At 45.0% G+C, this 16,958-nt stretch overlaps 1 protein-coding gene across 1 annotated transcript in view; it reads left to right on the top strand.

The window, feature by feature from the left end:
* SRD5A2 (steroid 5 alpha-reductase 2) overlaps positions 1 to 13,679 on the top strand; it is a 59,356-nt gene extending 45,677 nt beyond the window's left edge. Inside the window, exons 3-5 of the mRNA XM_038396613.2 lie at positions 5,759 to 5,860; positions 10,734 to 10,884; positions 12,703 to 13,679. Coding sequence (XP_038252541.1) covers positions 5,759 to 5,860; positions 10,734 to 10,884; positions 12,703 to 12,769 — 320 coding nt within the window. The 3' untranslated portion in view covers positions 12,770 to 13,679. The remainder of the gene's footprint in view (positions 1 to 5,758; positions 5,861 to 10,733; positions 10,885 to 12,702) is intronic.
* Positions 13,680 to 16,958: the final 3,279 nt, after the last annotated feature.

Genomic DNA, 16,958 nt, shown 5'->3' with positions numbered 1-16,958 from the left:
ATTAATAATAAACGCTTTAAAAATGTAATAGATGTGTTGATATAAGAGCAGCTAATGGATAAGCTTTATTAATGATAAGCTTTATTGTATCAACTCTTCTTATACTTCTTGGATCTCATTCTGCTCTCTACTTCAGTAAAACTTCATTGGTCTTACTCCTGGTTTACACAGGTGAGAGAGGGGAATTGGGCACAAAATACCAAGAAGGTTATCATATTGCACAATGTTAAGTTAAACTGACAGATCCAGGGAATTCAAAGTTCCCTTTGAATATTGGGCCTTGAAATCATCTCTAGCATAAATTTGATAATCAGTAGAGTTACATCAGGGTTGAATTTGGCCTTCCCTTCTTAAGTTGCACTATTTTTCCTCCCAGTGTATTTCTTGCTTCCTCCAGTATTCATGAACAGAGTTGTTTAATATTAGTCACAATAATGACAACTGTAAAATTAGCATTAAAATGGTAGAGAGACAATGTGGGTATGACATTGCGGGATGCAATCCAGACTAGTGAGGGGCTGTGTCACTTCTGCCCTGAAATCCTGGGGTGCCTCACCATGCTTTGCTGCCGTAGCTCCCAACCTGGGCTCCTCACAAACAGCCAGACATCATGCAGGTCACAGCCTGAGTGTCTGTGTATAGCCACAGCCCATGTCCAGCAGCTCTGACCCCAGCAGCCTATTAGCAAACACCAGCTACTCTCTGGCTTCTAGCAGCCTTGGTTACTACTTGCAGGGTGACACACACCCAGTCATGGACTTCCCCCAAAAAACTTATGTTCTGCACTATCCAGTCCTCTTCTGGACAATCCGGATATATTAGGTCAGTTGCCCCTTTAAGGGGACCAATATACAACAGTCTGCTACCTTAAATGGAGTTACTCAAACAATTCACAAGACTGGATCAGTTTTAATTAAAGAATAAAACAAGTTCATTTACCTGCAAAGCAGTAGATTTTAAGTGAGTACAAGTATAATGCTTTAAAGTCAGAAATGGTCACAAGAAGAATAAAGATAAAACACTTTCTAGTACTAAACTTAACAAACTAGACTTGGATCAAGCCGAAGTCTCTTAACATACGTTTAAAGTAACATTGCTGACCGAACTCTCAGGCCAATATTTGCTCCCAAAATCCAGTGGCTGTTTCTTTTGTCTTAGGTGAAAATAAAAGAGATGGATAGGGAGAGAGAGCTTGGGCTGTTTTTGCCCCTCACTTTTACTGTTCAGTCATCCTTTGAAATGCATTTTTCTGAGGTTTCAGAGTAGCAGCCATGTTAGTCTGTATTCGCAAAAAGAAAAGGAGTACTTGTGGCACCTTAGAGACTAACAAATTTAGTCTCTAAGGTGCCACAAGTACTCCTTTTTCTATTTTCCTGAGGGTTACCCCTAGATAAAGTTCATTCCCACTGGGAGGTTGGAGTCAAGGAGTCTGGGGGTGAAAGAGGTTCCATGCAGTAAATGGTAGTATGTACATAGCCTCAGATGCAGATCTGTTTTTCTGCCCTACTTCCTTGCCAAAGAATTACTGCTTGATCGGTGATGGCCCATCAGCTTTGATGACACCTGGCTAGAGGTGTGAGCTTGTCATTTGTCTTTGAGAAACAGGTTTACCCACGCCCTAGACTTGTCTGGTAAACACACTTCAGTTATGATTTCAGCTTATGTTCATAACTTGTTACATAATTTTACTACACACATTTCATCATGATATTATTGTCCAGTGAATTATTAGTTTCCAAATGATACCTCACAAGGCATATATTGTACAAAGATTATTACAATAGTGTGTAGGATATGAATACAGGGGTGCATTCCATCATAGTGGGTCAAGTAATATCTTTTATTGGACCAACTTCTGTTGGTGAAAGAGACAAGATTTTGAGCTACCTGAAGAAGGCTCTGTGTAGCTCAAAAGTTTGTTTCTCTCACCAACAGAAGTTGATCCAATAAAAGATATTACCTCATTCACCTTGCCCCACTAATATCCTGGGACCAACATGTCTCCAACAATATTGCAATTAGTCCTGATTTTCCTTTCACTTTACCAAATTTCACACTGGTCCAACTCCACTGATATCTCTAGACTTTATCTCAATTTATTCTGATGTGAGAGGAGTCAGGCCCAACAAGTATACTGCTGACTGAATTAACAATAGAGAGATAAGTTGGGTGAGGTAGTATCTTTGATTGGACCAACTTCTGTTGGTGAAAGAGACAAGCTTTCGAGCTTACACAGAGCTCTTCTTCAGGTCCTGTGTAAGCTTGAAAGCTTGTCTCTCACTAACAGAAGTTGGTCCAATAAAAGATATTAATCACCCACCTTGTCTCTCTAGCATCCTGGACCAACACAGCTACAACAACACTGCATACAACAATGAATTAATCCTAGTCAGTTTGAAATCTATGAGATACATTCTGTTTTCAGACATGTGTATGCTTGAAACTTGGCAGCCAGGAAGGGAAGCTTTGAGCACCCTGATCTGGGTTCTTCCAGATTACTTAGGTTAACAATCTTCTGATGCATTCTACATTCCAGACTGAGGTTTAGGATTAGCGTATAGTCCATGTGTTTTAGCACATACCCTACTGACCCATCCATGGACACTATGCCTTCAACCTTGTTCAGATTTCTTCTGCTCCTGGCACACATCATCTATACTAGCAGCTGTGCTGAGGTTACAGTAGGATCCCATAACAAATGCTGTTTTCTCATCATTCATTTATATGTATTGGCTCTGGTGGCAGAAATCATTTAACTTGGTAGCTTTCTCATTAGGATACCAAAAAGCATAAATTTTGAATTCACACATGGTTCCAGTTCAGGCCAGGTGTAAAAGGGTGAAGTCAATGGATTTATACCTGCTTCCCCCAAAGATAAATTTGCCCTAATGAATACATAATGACTAGTTAAAAAAAAAAAAAAGGAGTACTTGTGGCACCTTAGAGACTAACAAATTTATTAGAGCACGGCTGCTACTCTGAAACCTGTGATAATGACTAGTTATAATAGAAAATCTAAGGACTAAAGAGAGTTGGCAATTTCTCAAGGAGACGGTATTAAAAGCACAACTACCAACTATTCCAATGTGATGTAAAGATAGTAAGAGGCCAATATGGTTCAATTAGGAGCTTTTAAGGCTGAAATCAAAAAGGAATCTTACAAAAAGTGGAAACATGGTCAAACTGATAAGGAGCAGTACAAAAGAATAGCATGAGCATGTAGGGACAAAATTAGAAAGTCTAAGGTACAAAATGAATTATACCTAGCAAGGGGCGTAAAAGGCAATAAGAGGTTCTTTAAATACACTAGGAGCAAGAGAAAGATGAAGGAAAGTGTAGATCCTCTACTTAGTGAGGAAGGAGAGCTAATGACTGATGTCAACCAGAAACCTGGGATGCTTAATACCTATTTTGCTTCAGTTTTCACTAAGAAGCTAAATGGTGACCAGATACTCAACACAATTAATATTAAAAAAGGAGAAGGGAATGCAAGCCAAAATAGGGAAAGAAAAGGTGAAAGAACACTTAGATAAGTTAGATGTGTTCAAGTCATAGAGTTTAAGGCCAAAAGGGACAACCAGATCATCTAGTCTGACTTCCAGTATACCACAGGCCACCAACCCCACCCACCACCCCCACACTAAGCACAACGACTGAAATTAGACCAAAGAATTACAGCCCACAGGAGACTGGACTGTTATGTGCCACATGCAGAGACTAGGTGGGATCAAGGTGCACCAGGGCCTGAGGCTCCCGCAATCACAGGGATATGATTAAGTGAGATATACTCAGATAAGCTTGGCAAGTGACCCACGCACACATGCTACAGAGGAAGGTGAAAAAACCCCACGGTCCCTGCTAATCTGACCTGGGCGGAAATTCCTTTCCGATCCCACTTATGGCAATCAAGGTACCTGCACCATAAGCTTCCTGAAACTTTATGAGCAGCATCTATTGGGGCTACTCACCTCTGTAGGGCCTGATGAAACTCACCCTAGTTACTTAAGGAACTAGCTGAAGCAATCTCAGAACAGTTAGCAATTATCTTTGAGAAATCCTGGAGGAGGGCAAGGTCCCAGAGGACTGGAGAAGGGCAAACATAGTACCTATCTTAAAAAAGGGAACAAGGAGAACCCAAGTAATTATAGGCTAGTCATTCTAACTGAGATACCTGGAGAGATACTGAAACAAATTGTTAAACAATTAATTTGTATGCACCTAGAGGATAATAGGGTTATAAAGAATAGCTATCATGGATTTGTCAAGAATAAATCATGCCAAACTAACCTAATTTTCTTCTTTGACCAGGGTTACTGGCCTAGTGGATAGGGGGAACATGTGATATACCTTGATTTTAGTAAGACTTTTGACACAGTTCCACATGACATTCTCACAAGTAAATTAGGGAAGTGTGGTCTAAATGAAATTATATTGGGTGCACAAATGGTTGAAAAACCATCTGCAAAGAGTAAGTTATCAATAGTTCACTGTCAAATTGGGAGGACATATCTAGTGGTGTCCCATAGAGGTCAGTCCTGGGTCCGGTACTATTCAATATTTTCATTGGTGACTTTGATAATGGAGTGGAGAGTGTGCTTATAAATTGTGCAGATGACATCAAGCTAGGAGGGGTTGTATGCACTTGGAGGACAAGATTAGAATTCAAAATGACCTTGCAAATTGGAGAAAATTGGTCTGAAATCGACAAGATGAATTTCAACAAAGGTAAGCGCAGAGTAGTGCACTTAAGAAGGAAAAATCAAATGCACAACTACAAAATGGGGAATAACTGGTAGGCAGTAGTACTGTAGAAGAGAATCTGGGGGTTATAGAGGAGCACAAATTGGATATGATACAGCTCTGAAAAAGGCTAATATTCTGGGGTATATTAACAGGAGTGTCCTATGTAAGCATGGGAGGTAATTGTATTGCTCTACTTGGCACTGGTGAGACCTCAGTTAGAGTACTCTTTAGGAAAGATGTGGGTAAATTGCAGAGTCCAGCAGAGAGCACAAAAATGATAAACAGTTTAGATAACCTATGAGGGAAGGTTTAAAAACTGGGCATGTTTAATCTTCAGAAAAGAAAACTGAGGGATGACTTGATAATAGACTTCAAATATGTTAAAAGCTGTTTTAAAGAGGATGGTGATCAATTGTTCTCCACATCAACTGAAGGTAGGATAAGAAGTAATAGGTTTAATCTGCAGCAAGGGAGATTTAGGTTAGATAGTAGGAAAAACTTTCTAAGGGTATTTAAGCCCAGGAATAGTCTTCCAAGGGAGGTTGTGGAATCCTCATCATTGAAGGATTTTAAAAAAGGTTGGACAAATACCTGTCAGGGTGGTCTGGGTCTACTTAGTGTGATGAATATTCTGAGCCTGATGAGTCATCTGAAGTAATTTCCTGCAAATAGTAAGGTTCCAACCAAGGATCTAACCAAGTGACCCCAAAGCAGATGTATAGACTCCTAATGAAAGCAGGCTGCTCAATGTCACTATCTTGTCAGGGTTACTTCCAGCGGCATAGTGGTTCTGACAGACTGCTCCTATTCCAGCCTGTCCCTGCTCTTGCCCTAGCCTGTTCCTGTTCCAAACAAGGCTAGTTGCCCAGCTGACCTGACACTTGGTCCTGCCTCAGTATAGAGGGCTGGACTTGATGACCACATGAGGTCCCTTTCAGCTGTACATTTATATGATTCTGTAATTAGCCAGACCAGGAGCTATCATGCCAATCAATATCTCATTTTCATTCTGTAGGTGTTCTGTTGTTTTTGTTTGGCATGGGAATCAATATTCACAGTGATATCCTGCTACGCCAGCTAAGAAAACCTGGAGACCATACTTACAAGATTCCACAAGGTACATTCTCCCTATGCCCCTCACCCAAAAAGAGAAGCATAACTGGATAAATAGTAGGGTGGAGGGGAGGGGGGCTGACAAAAGTAAAATATACATCAAAACACAAAGCTCTTAAAGTTATTTGGAGCCATCAGTTTCACATGGATACTTGACCCAGATGTTCCCCCCCCTACAGCACGAATTAATTGCAGAGGCATGGTAATCATACATCTTTGGCCTAAATTTTGCAGATGAAGGGGAGAGAGTTCAGCAGGCCACTCCTACCCTCTGAGTCCTGAAGAACACTTTTTATGTGAACTTTGCACAGCGTGGGTTTTGGAGGGATGCCCAGCTGTGGGATAGGAAGTGTCATAGGCTATACCGCTCTAACACCCCCTTAGGGGCAGGGCAGGTGCTGCTCCTGTCTTGGAATTCAGGGCATCTGCCCCCTGGCAGGGGAGTTAAAGTAGTACAAACAAAAATTCAGTCTGCTTTCACAGCTCATAAAAAGCAGAGTCCTAGGCCTTCAAGAAGCCAAAGAGGAAAGTACCAGCCATCCTTCTTTCTGAGAGGGCCTGAGCAGCCAAGACTTTCAAGCCTTGGTCAGTAACCTCCTCTTCTGGGGGCCAGGAGTTCTGAGTTGCAGTCCTGCTCCTTCAGCATGCTGCCATGCATTGAGCAGGGATCCTCCCTTTTAAGAACTTGCCCATTTCCAGGCTTGCCAAGTCTCATGAGGTGCACTGTGTCGAGTCTGTTTGTGCCCAGAGGATCTGCCCCAGCACATACCCTCCCCGCTTATGATGGAGGTCAGAATCCCATCATCCAAGTGTGACTCCTCCACTTCCCACAAAAGAAGTCTTCATTGCTGTGTTTCTTTCCTGCATGATGTTGTACTCTAAAAATATAGGGTTGGAGAGACAAGTATCATAGCATATACTCCTGGGGAAATTCTGCACTACTGTGTGCACGCAGAATTCATGTCGCTCTGCAGAATTTCTATGCTTCCCTGCAGAAAATGATTGGGAAGCTATGGGAAACTGTATGGGGGATGCAGGGCTGGAGATGCCCATGGTTGTAGTGACACTGTCCCCCACCATTTCAGCAAGCGTAGATCTGTCCAGCTGAATGAGGGTGCTGCTTGGCTCCGCTGACTCTGCGGCTGGATGCTGCCTCTTGAGCCCTAGTGCTGGTCATGCTCCCCTTCTGTGTGCTAGAACCATCCTGTTTTCTGTACAACGAGTGCCTGCAGTGCTAATGGCAATCCCCCAGTTACCTCTTCCGTCTGCAACCTGGATGGCAGTCACATGGATCTTGAGCCAGGTGCCAGGACTAGGTCAGAGGTCGCAGTCTCCAGTTTTCCTACCTTGAGAATAATTTACCAAAAATATTCCCAGTCCTGACCAGTAATGACAGGGTAGTGCCAATGTTGAGGAAGGAGCTACCAGGTGGGCAGCCATATGCTGTCCAACAGTTAACTATAGTCATCAGCTGGGGAAGGCCATCACATCTCCATGAATGCACTGGAGGAAGATTATCTCACTTGCGACCCCTTCTACCGCAGCCAGGGGAGACTGGACCAAGGTCTGGCTACATCTGGAGTCCAACAGACCACGCACTTTTGTCCCATTAATCAATCCAAGTACTGTTACTTTGGCAGGCTCTTTCTTCCTTGCTCTGCTTTCTGTTGTCCACATCTGGGCATACTTGCACTCCATCATTGGGCATTCTCTTCAGATGTGTCCCAGTCGCTTACATGAGAAAAAGATCACCATGTTGTTGTCTGAGCCCATCTTCTTGTTCAGCGATGACCCTGCTTGTTGTAGAGGTTTGGCATCTAAGTCCGTAGTAACCCCCGCTCATTAGCAGGGCTGGGAATCAACTGTCCTGGTTAGATTTTGTCTGGGCCCTTTCTGGCCTGTTGCTGTGATTCACTGAGAGACTGAAGACAAGGGTATTTGTCCCTGACCAGCATGGGGTGCCTTCACCTGTCCAGACTTCACATCGGGCTGGGTCAGCTTCTAAGCCCTAGGTTGTCCCCTTCCATCTGTCTCTGGAAGTTTCATAGCAGTGAAAAAGTTTTCCATCATTTGCATCGCTGTTGTTAATGACCTTGGCTGATGCCTCAGTACCCACTCCCATACCTGAGTGAGGAATATTTGTATGAACTGCTGGACAAGTATTCCAGTTCTTTCCTCCGACTGTAACCACTACCAGCAATGGTCCTTCAGTTTTTGGGCCATCACGTGTGGCTGGACTCCTTCGGGACATGTTGGCGTACAGAAGTGGTGGAGGAGCATCTCTTTGCTGATATAGAGAAAGTCCAGAATGGCAGACTTAATCAGTGTGTAATCCCAAACCAGAGCCATCCCTTGGGTATGGCAAATCAGGGCAACAACCCCAGGCCCCGCGCTTTGGGAAGCTCCGCAGAAGGTGAGCGGGGAGGTGAGGTGGGAGGCAGGCAGGCAAGCGGGGTGAGGAGCTGAATGGGAGATGGCCAGGCAGGCAGGCGGGAGGGGCAAGGAGGAGTCACCCTATGAGAACCTCCCCCTTCCCCCAGTGCCTCCTGCCCACCAGTGGACCCCACTGATCAACGCCTCCCCCTTCCTCTCAGCGCTTACTGTGGATCAGATGTTTCACTGCATCAGGAAGTGCTGCCGGGGAGGGGAGAGAAGCGATGGTGCAGCACGCTCAGGGGAGGGGGAAGAACTGGGAGGGGAAGGGGTAGGTGCGGGAAGAGGCAGGGCAGGGGTGGGAAGAAGCAGGAAGGGGGTGGGGTCTTGGGGGAGGGTGGAGTGGGGGTGGGGCCTGGGTGGAGTCAGGGGGAGCACCCCCTGGCATATTAGAAACTCGGCGCCTATGTCCCAGGCCCTGCACCCCCCTAGGGACGGCCCTGTCCTAAGCAGCCACAGGGTCAAGCCCTCAGCAGGCTGTGTCAGTCAGGTAGGGGGCGAATACAAGGGCCAAGTGCTCTGGAGGCCTGTTCCTGGTCCTGAAAGTAGTCAAGAAAACCCCATGGTCATATTTTAAAACACAAATCAGAAAAAGACTTCAGATTTAAGTCATAACTCTAACATTATAATAAGCTTTTACATTAAATCGGAGGTAGGCAACCTACGGCACATGTGCCAAAGGCGGCTCACGAGCTGATTTTCAGTGGCATTCACTGCCCGGGTCCTGGCCACCAGTCTGGGGGGCTCTGCATTTTAATTTAATTTTAAATGAACCTTCTTAAACATTTTAAAAACCTTATTTACTTTACATACAGCAATAGTTTAGTTATATATTATAGACTTATAGAAAGAGACCTTCTAAAAACGTTAAAATGTATTACTGGCACACGAAACCTTAAATTAGAGTGAATAAATGAAGACTCGGCACACCACTTCTGAAAGGTTGCCGACCCCTGCATTATATGTTACTTTAGTATAAATCTTTTAAAACACAAATCAGGCCTCATCTTAGTCAGTTTCACTGGCCACTGGATCCCTGGCTCCCCGGGCCACGTGTTGCCCCATAAGTAACTGTTGTACCAGTTTTTGTTGCAGGTCTTTCTGCTGGGTCGCCATCTCGGATAGCAGCTGCTGTTGTTGGGTTGTCTGGAGCTATTGTTGAGTGGCCCATTGCAACAGTTGCTGCTGAAACTCCCGTTACTGGGTTGATGGCTGTGGCTAGCTCCATGTCAGCCACTTGCACTTGCTCTGGATCCATGCTATGTGGGTTCATGGTCTCTCATGTGCACAGGCTTCAAATCTCCCTCTCCTTACGTCAGGGTTGGGACATACGCATTCTCCGCTGCTATACCTCTCTCACTACACTTAGGCCTTCAGGAAAACAAAGAGGAAAAAAAAAGATAGAAGTACTGACACTCCTCCTTTCTGGGAGGCCCTCAATAGCCTAGACCCTCAAGCTGTATTCTTGGTCAGCAGCCCCGTGCTTCCAAGGCTCAGGGAAACTCTAAGTTGCAGTCCTGCTCTTACAGAGGGCCATCCTGCACTGAGCAGCAATCAAGCTGCACAGGTGTGCTGGGTTGATGCTGATTGTGCCCAGAGGAGTGCTTTCACTCCTTTCTGACTGGCATGTGGAAATGACCCACCACAGGACAAAAGAGCTGAAGACTTCTTCTGTGTCATGCTCCCCTGTCTATGGCATGTTCCCCTAATGAATCTATGGCATGTCATGTAAAAATTGTCCTGACCAATATTTTGGATCTGTGTTTTGCCATTGCCAAACCTGCTCATCAACCCCTCTTCTGCTCCATCTTCTGTCCCCTTTAGAGAGAAGTGATTTGGGAGTGTCTTGTCCTTGAGAGAGAAGTGGTCTGAGCTCAATATGGGGATCTAGGATCTTTCTGGTTCTAATTCTGATCTTGACTCTGACTCCTTCAGTTGGCCTGTTGCCTCTGGTAACCTCTTTCTGCCTCAGTTACTAATTTACCCTAACATGGGTTTGGTGAGTAGCAATGTACTCTAGCTCCAAAATATATCCAGAATTTGAGCTCCCCAAAGTTTATAGATTCATAGATTTTTAAGGCCACAAGAGACCATTCAATCATTTAGATTGATGATCTGAATAACACAGGCCCTATTCCACCAAGTTTGATCTGTGAAATAGGTTCAGCTCTGTCTCTAGCTGTGAGAATTGATGATTGTAAAGTTGTTTGAAGTCTGTGGACTTATTTCTCCTCTCACTTGTGCCAGTTTTACTTTAGTATAATTCTACTGGCTTTGGAATTATTCACTGGTTTACATGGGTTCAGTGGGAGGAAAATCAAGTCTTCTAAATTTGAAAAGTGTGACTTACAGTCCCCACCCTGCAATGTTTTGTTGTTGACTTGAAATGAGGGTAATTAGTTTTCACCCTTCTAATATGCACTTGTGACTTTTTTTGAATGCAGGGGGACTGTTCACATATGTATCTGGAGCTAATTTCTTTGGTGAGATAGTGGAATGGTTTGGCTATGCCACAGCAACCTGGTGCTTACCAGCCTTTGCATTTGCACTTTTTACACTGTGCTTCATTGGGCCACGTGCTTATCACCATCACAGGTATCAAAACTAAGATTGCTTCATGTTCACCTACACTTGCATAATTCACGGGATGGGGGTGGAATTCAAGATAAAATTGAAATGCTCAGTACTGTATATGGAAACAGAAATGCCTCATCATTAAATGTTCTTTACATTGAATATGGGGACATCAGGAAAAAGCATGATGTGGTGGTGTTTAGCAAGTGGAGTTTTCAGTTGATTCCCTATTACATTTTCTAGAGCAGGGGTGGGCAAACTACGGCCCAGGGACTGTCCTGCCTGGCCCCTGAGCTCCCGGCCCCTTCCCTGCTGTTCCCCCTCCCCTGCAGTGACGCGGCAGCGCAGCTTGCGCCCGCCCACCTCCAAGGCTTTCAAATAGGTCTGTCCTGCCGCTCCGGGTGGCCTGGTCAAGGTAAGGGGACGGAAGGAGGGCAGGAGGTCCCAGGGGGCAGTCAGGGGACAGGGGGCAGTTGGATGGGGCAGAGGTTCAGGGGAGAGCCATTAGTAGACAGGGAGCAGGGGGTGGTTGGATAGGGGGTGGGGTCCTGGTGGTCAGGAGGGACAGGGAGTGGGGTGGTGGTTGGATAGGGGGTGGGGTCCTGGGGGGGCAGTTAGGGATGGGGGTCCTGGAAGGGGGTGGTCAGGGGACAAGGAGTGGGAGAGGGATGGATGGGTCAGGGGTCCCAGGGGGCCTGTCAGGGGGTAGGGGGGTGGATAGGGGTCGGGGCAGTCAGGGGACAGGGAACGGGGGGATTGGATAGGGTGTGGGTCCCGGGGGGGTAGTTAGGGGCAAGGGGTCCCAGGAGGGGGCGGTCAGGAGACAAGGAGCAGGGGGGATTGGATGAGTCAGGGGCTCTGAGGGGGGCAGTCAGGGGGCAGAAAGTGGGAGGGGGTGGATAGGGGACGGGAGCCAAGCTGTTTGGGGAGGCACAGCCTTCCCTACCCAGCCCTCAATACCATTTTGCAACCCCGATGTGGCTCTCGGGCCAAAAAGTTTGTCCACCCTATTCTAGAGCCTCCATTTTTAAAAGTTACTTATGGTTTGGGGTATACTGATTTTTGGGGGCCCAACTTGAAGCACCTTAATGGGGCCTGATTTTTTAGAAAGTATTGACCATCCATCCTCTGAAAATCAGACCTCATTAATGTGGCTTATGTAGCCAACACTGAACTGGAAGAAAGTGTTCCATCAACAAAGGTAACAGCCTCTATTGCTGAGCATTCCTACAAGCCTCTTGAGCTTCCATGAGGCAGCAGTCAAGGAAAGTGCTTTAGTCCAGGAGCAGTTCTTAGCTACCATAGTGATCCATACCTTGACATTTTGGGGTGAAATAAGGACAGTAGTAAACTGTAACTCCAAAAAAGTCAATGGGCCTGACTGTCATTTACATTCAACCCCTTTACACAGCTCTGGCAATATAAAGGGGCTTAAAGTGACTGTAAGCTACATTACATCTCCCACTCATGTTAAAGGCCCCTTTTGGCTGCCACAGCAGTGTAAAGGGGCTGTAGTGTAAATGTGAATCAGATCCCAGCAATTTACTTTGGATTGACACAGGTGTGAATAAGAGTGGGATTTTGCCCTTAGAGCTACAAAAGATAATGCATGAATTCAGATTTAAGTCATAACTTTAACATTATATTAAGTTTTGATATTTAATGTTACTTTTGTGTAAAGCTTTTAAAATGTCTCTTTTGTGCAGTTACTGAAATTGGTTACAAAGTGAGGCATTTTGGAAGGAGATTTCAGGATGGAAGAAGATTAAGCTTTATTAAAGCAATAAGTGAAGTTTTCTGGGCATACATGCAGGTTCACTCTCATTTATTGTCTTTCAGGTACTATCTCAGGATGTTTACAGACTATCCAAAGTCAAGGAAAGCCCTGATTCCTTTCATTTTTTAAAGTCTGAAAATAAGGACTCCTTTGTTTTTTAGGGGTTTTTTACACAGCCTAATTTTAAACTGGGGTTTCACTGTAAAAAAAAACTTATGTAACATGATATTGTTGCTTTAAATGATCAATAATGTAATTCCGAACTAACATTCTTGTGTTTAACTACAATAGGTACCACAGATAACTTTATCTGGTGACACTGACATAGCTGAATGTGCAAAGGGAGCCCTGCCAAACAATGGGCATGATTGTCAATGGAGTTACACCAATGTAAAACTGATGTAACCCTATTGATGTCAATGGAGTTACACTGGTTTAATACTGGTGTATGAGAGTAGAAAATCAGGCACAATATCTGAGTTACCTCTTTAAACAATAACTTTTCTACTGCTAAACTACTAATATTTCACCATCAGGGATCATTATGTTGGTTGTTAAAGCATTCACAGCTACCTCAGGATTTTTGTCTTGAAAATCCAGATTCTCTTTAGGCATGTAAATTGCTATTCTTACAAAGACCAGAGGTGCTCAAAGTCGGACAAAAATAAAAACCACATAAGACATCTTCTAGTGAATGAAGATGTTCTCTGATGCCAGTAGTTAATTTTGTCCGAGGAGAACATTGTCAGATATTCTCCATCTTCTGAACTGACCCAGGAACATTGTTAAATTTCCACAGAAGCCCAGCGTGTCTCCTGCTAATTTCAGAAGGTAGTAAGGAATTTTTCCAAAGGTTTCACCAGCTCCAATAGGAACACAATTCCCAAAAGACCCTAATATTGTTAGTTACTTATTAGACCATAACATAAATTACAATAATTATCCCAGTAGATGGGGAAGTCAAAGGTCAGACTCCCACACACATTATGTGCCTCTGAAACTTCCCTTTGGATTGATTGTATAATTTTATACACAGTACAATAAAGTTTACGTAAAACAGTGAGCTGTCTCAGTCTGTAACTGCTTTTTATAGGAATAGTGTTGGGGGTGCCACCAGAGCCAGTGCAAGGACATTTTGCACCCTAGGCGAAACTTCCACCTTGTGCCCCGGAGAGCTGCAGTAGCAAAGGGAGTGCTCAGAACCATGCGGTGCAGCCTCTCCGGAGAACTTTGCTCCGCCGGGGAGCCGGGAGGTGAAGGGGAAGGGGGTCTCAGGGAGAGGCAGTGGTGGCTAGTGCTTGTGCTATTGATGACACATAAATCACCAAATTCAAGTGTCATCGTGGTGAGGAGCCCAGGCAGGCAATCACACACACACACACACACACACACCCCTCCCGGGAAGATTGCAGCAGCAGCGAGGCTGGGCTGGACGGGATTGGATTGAAGCACAGCGCCCTGGCAGAGAGAGGGGAAGGCTGTGGCGAGGCACAGGGATCTCAGTGGCTCACTCACTTTGGAGAGGCTCTTCCCCGCACGTTGGAGAGCTCCAGGTGGGTGAGGGACAGAAGCGCCGCCAGAATGGAGAGAAGCAGAGCACCAGGGGGAGGGAAGGTGGGGGGGGGACGGACAGAGGCACACCCTGGAGGGTCAGCCTTGCACACTCCATCTCTCCCCTTCCGACCCCGCGTTCCCTGTCCCCTGCGTCCTCTCCCCCCCTTCCCTCCATCACTATGTCTGCTTCCCTCCTCCTCCTCCTCTCCAGTGTTTTCCTCCCTCGCTCCCTCCCCAGAGACAAAGGAAGTACCTGGGAAATGCAACCAAGGCAAGTTGCCAGAGAGCCAGCCCCACTCTCCCGTGAGAAGATGTGCCCTGCCTCAGGTCCAGGGCACGGGCTTGTGATAAAGTGCGAGCAGCCACCCTTGCCATGGACCTCTCCCCGGCAGAGAAAGGCTGGAAGTTGCCCATGGGGGCGATTCTCAAGTCCTCTGATTCCAGCTCCTTGATTTATTTGCCCCAGGAAGAGGTTTTCCCTGGCAGGAGAAAGGAACAAAGATTAACCCTTCTTGCATGCATGGCTGGGTTGCCAAGAGGCAACCTGAACACAGAATGGGACAGAGCTGCCCTACGTAGTGTGTGGAAGAGACAGAGTGAGGGAGACCCGGGTACTGGGGAAGGCGGCTTGGGGAAAGGACCGAACTGCGCCCATTTTGGATGAAGCAAAAAAACTATTCTGGGGCACCGCTTTTTGGTGCCTCCAAATCTTGGTGCCCTAGGTGGCCGCCTAGTTCACCTAATGGTTACACCGGCCCTGACAACGGGATGGATCACTTGATGATTATCTGTTCTGTTCATTCCCTTTGGGCACCTAGCATTGGCCTCTGTCGGAAGACAGGATACTGGGCTAGATGGACCTTTGGTCTGACCCAGTGTGGCCGTTCTTATGTTCTTAACAAGGGCTCTCTGTGAGAAAAACATGGAAGAGCATCTCAGTACCACAACCTCTCCCTCCCCCCAAGCTTTTACAGGTGGCATTTGTAACAATGCTGGTTCTGGTGGGACCCAACTGAGAGTGCCAATTCAGGACAAATTGCTTTAAGCAGGGCAGTTATAGCCCAAGGCTGGGGTTTTTCCATCTCTAAGGCAAACCAAACCAGACAGACAGATTGGACTTTGGTTTTACCCTACTTTGGTTTTACCCCACTGCCACTACAGGACCGTGGTTGCAACAATGATCTATACGGTCCCAGATTATGTCAGTAACATCACAGCATGGGTACATATTATGGTTGCAGACTATCCCTAAACAACCATAAAGATTTGAAACCAAATACCCTTCTCTATTTGTTTTAACTCCTTTTGTTCTGCCAGCTTTATTTGTAAATAGAACTAACACAAATGTCTTTTTCTGGAAAGCAATTTTAATAATTATTTGGGGGGCCCATTGTTTTCTTCCTCTTTTTCAATAAATGTTTTATTTTAGGTTCTTCCCAACATTCACATTTTTTGCCTTCATTATCTCTGAGGAACAATGTGGCTTGGATGCTGTTTCTCTATGAAGGTAATCCGCTAGCACCTCTCTGAGCATAGGTTTTCTACTTACCTTCTGTTGAGCTGCTATCCCTTCATCCATCCCCATGCAGAGAAAGAAACCTATCATCCTAAAGCCCCTTGTTAATTTAATTACTTCTACATTGTTCAAAAAGATGTTCTTCAGAATCTGACTTTCCCTACCCCTGAGCTATACCATTTTGGTGATACACAAATAGCTTAGTCATATGTCTGTCAGTTCTCTTTGTAAAACTCATTTAATGCACCTTACTAAATGGTAAAACAAATCACTTATTGATACCAGAGTTTATCTAATCTCTTGCAACAACTGTAAAATTCAATTAAATGTTGTTCTTTCTGAAGTTAAAAGAACAATGGACCTGGCCGTTTCTTATTCTCATCTCTTTCCCCTGCATGCACTTTAGTCTTTGCACCAGTGCTCTCAATGAGAGATTACATAAGACAAGATAATGTCAGCTATAGGCAAGGAATACATTTGTAGTTACCATTATTTTACAAAGTATAGGCTTAATCCTGCTCCTATGGAAGTCAGTGACAAAATTCTCAGAGATTTCAGTCGGACCAGACATGGTCTCTATATGATCATCTTTCGGTTGAGGCGGGTGAGGTGAGGGGAAGAAACTGTCACAGAAGCAGTGTTTCCCTTCCCCTTGAATTCTGGTGGCCTCCTGTACATGGGACTGAAATTCATTGTGTTCCTGTATAAACTCCACATAATAACATATTCTGGAAGCATAATTCTACCTATACTTTCCACTGTGAAATAAATCTGTACTAAAGAGCACAATCCTGCCATAAAATAAGAGAACTAATTCATTATGTTTATGTCATTGTAACCCCTATTAGTGTAAATGCTGAAGCACAAGGAACCAAAATAACTCTAGGTGTTCACTGTAGTGTGGTCCAATGGATAGGGCAATAGATTGGGATTCATGATATGTGGATTCTAGTCATGGCTCTACCCCTGACCTGCGGTGTGATCTTGGGCAAGTGACTCCACCACTTTATGGCTTTGTTTGCCCTTCCACCTCTTGTCTGTTTAGACTGTAAGCTCCTTAGGGCAGGGACTATCTCTGATTGTGTGTTCATACAGCACCTGGTATCATGGGGAGAGTCTTGGTTGAGACCTTTAGGTGCTACCATAATACAAATCATACATAGACATTTTCACGCTGAGGAAATTCTAGGAGCTGTTGATAGGAAGATTAATAAATTATTTACAAAACATTCTAAGGTCCAGGAAGTG

The sequence above is a fragment of the Dermochelys coriacea genome, chromosome 3 (genome assembly GCF_009764565.3).
Source record: "Dermochelys coriacea isolate rDerCor1 chromosome 3, rDerCor1.pri.v4, whole genome shotgun sequence".
NCBI classification, from domain to species: domain Eukaryota; kingdom Metazoa; phylum Chordata; order Testudines; family Dermochelyidae; genus Dermochelys; species Dermochelys coriacea.
The sequence above is the reverse complement of the archived record's forward strand: the minus strand, read 5'-3'. Positions and strand labels throughout refer to the sequence as shown.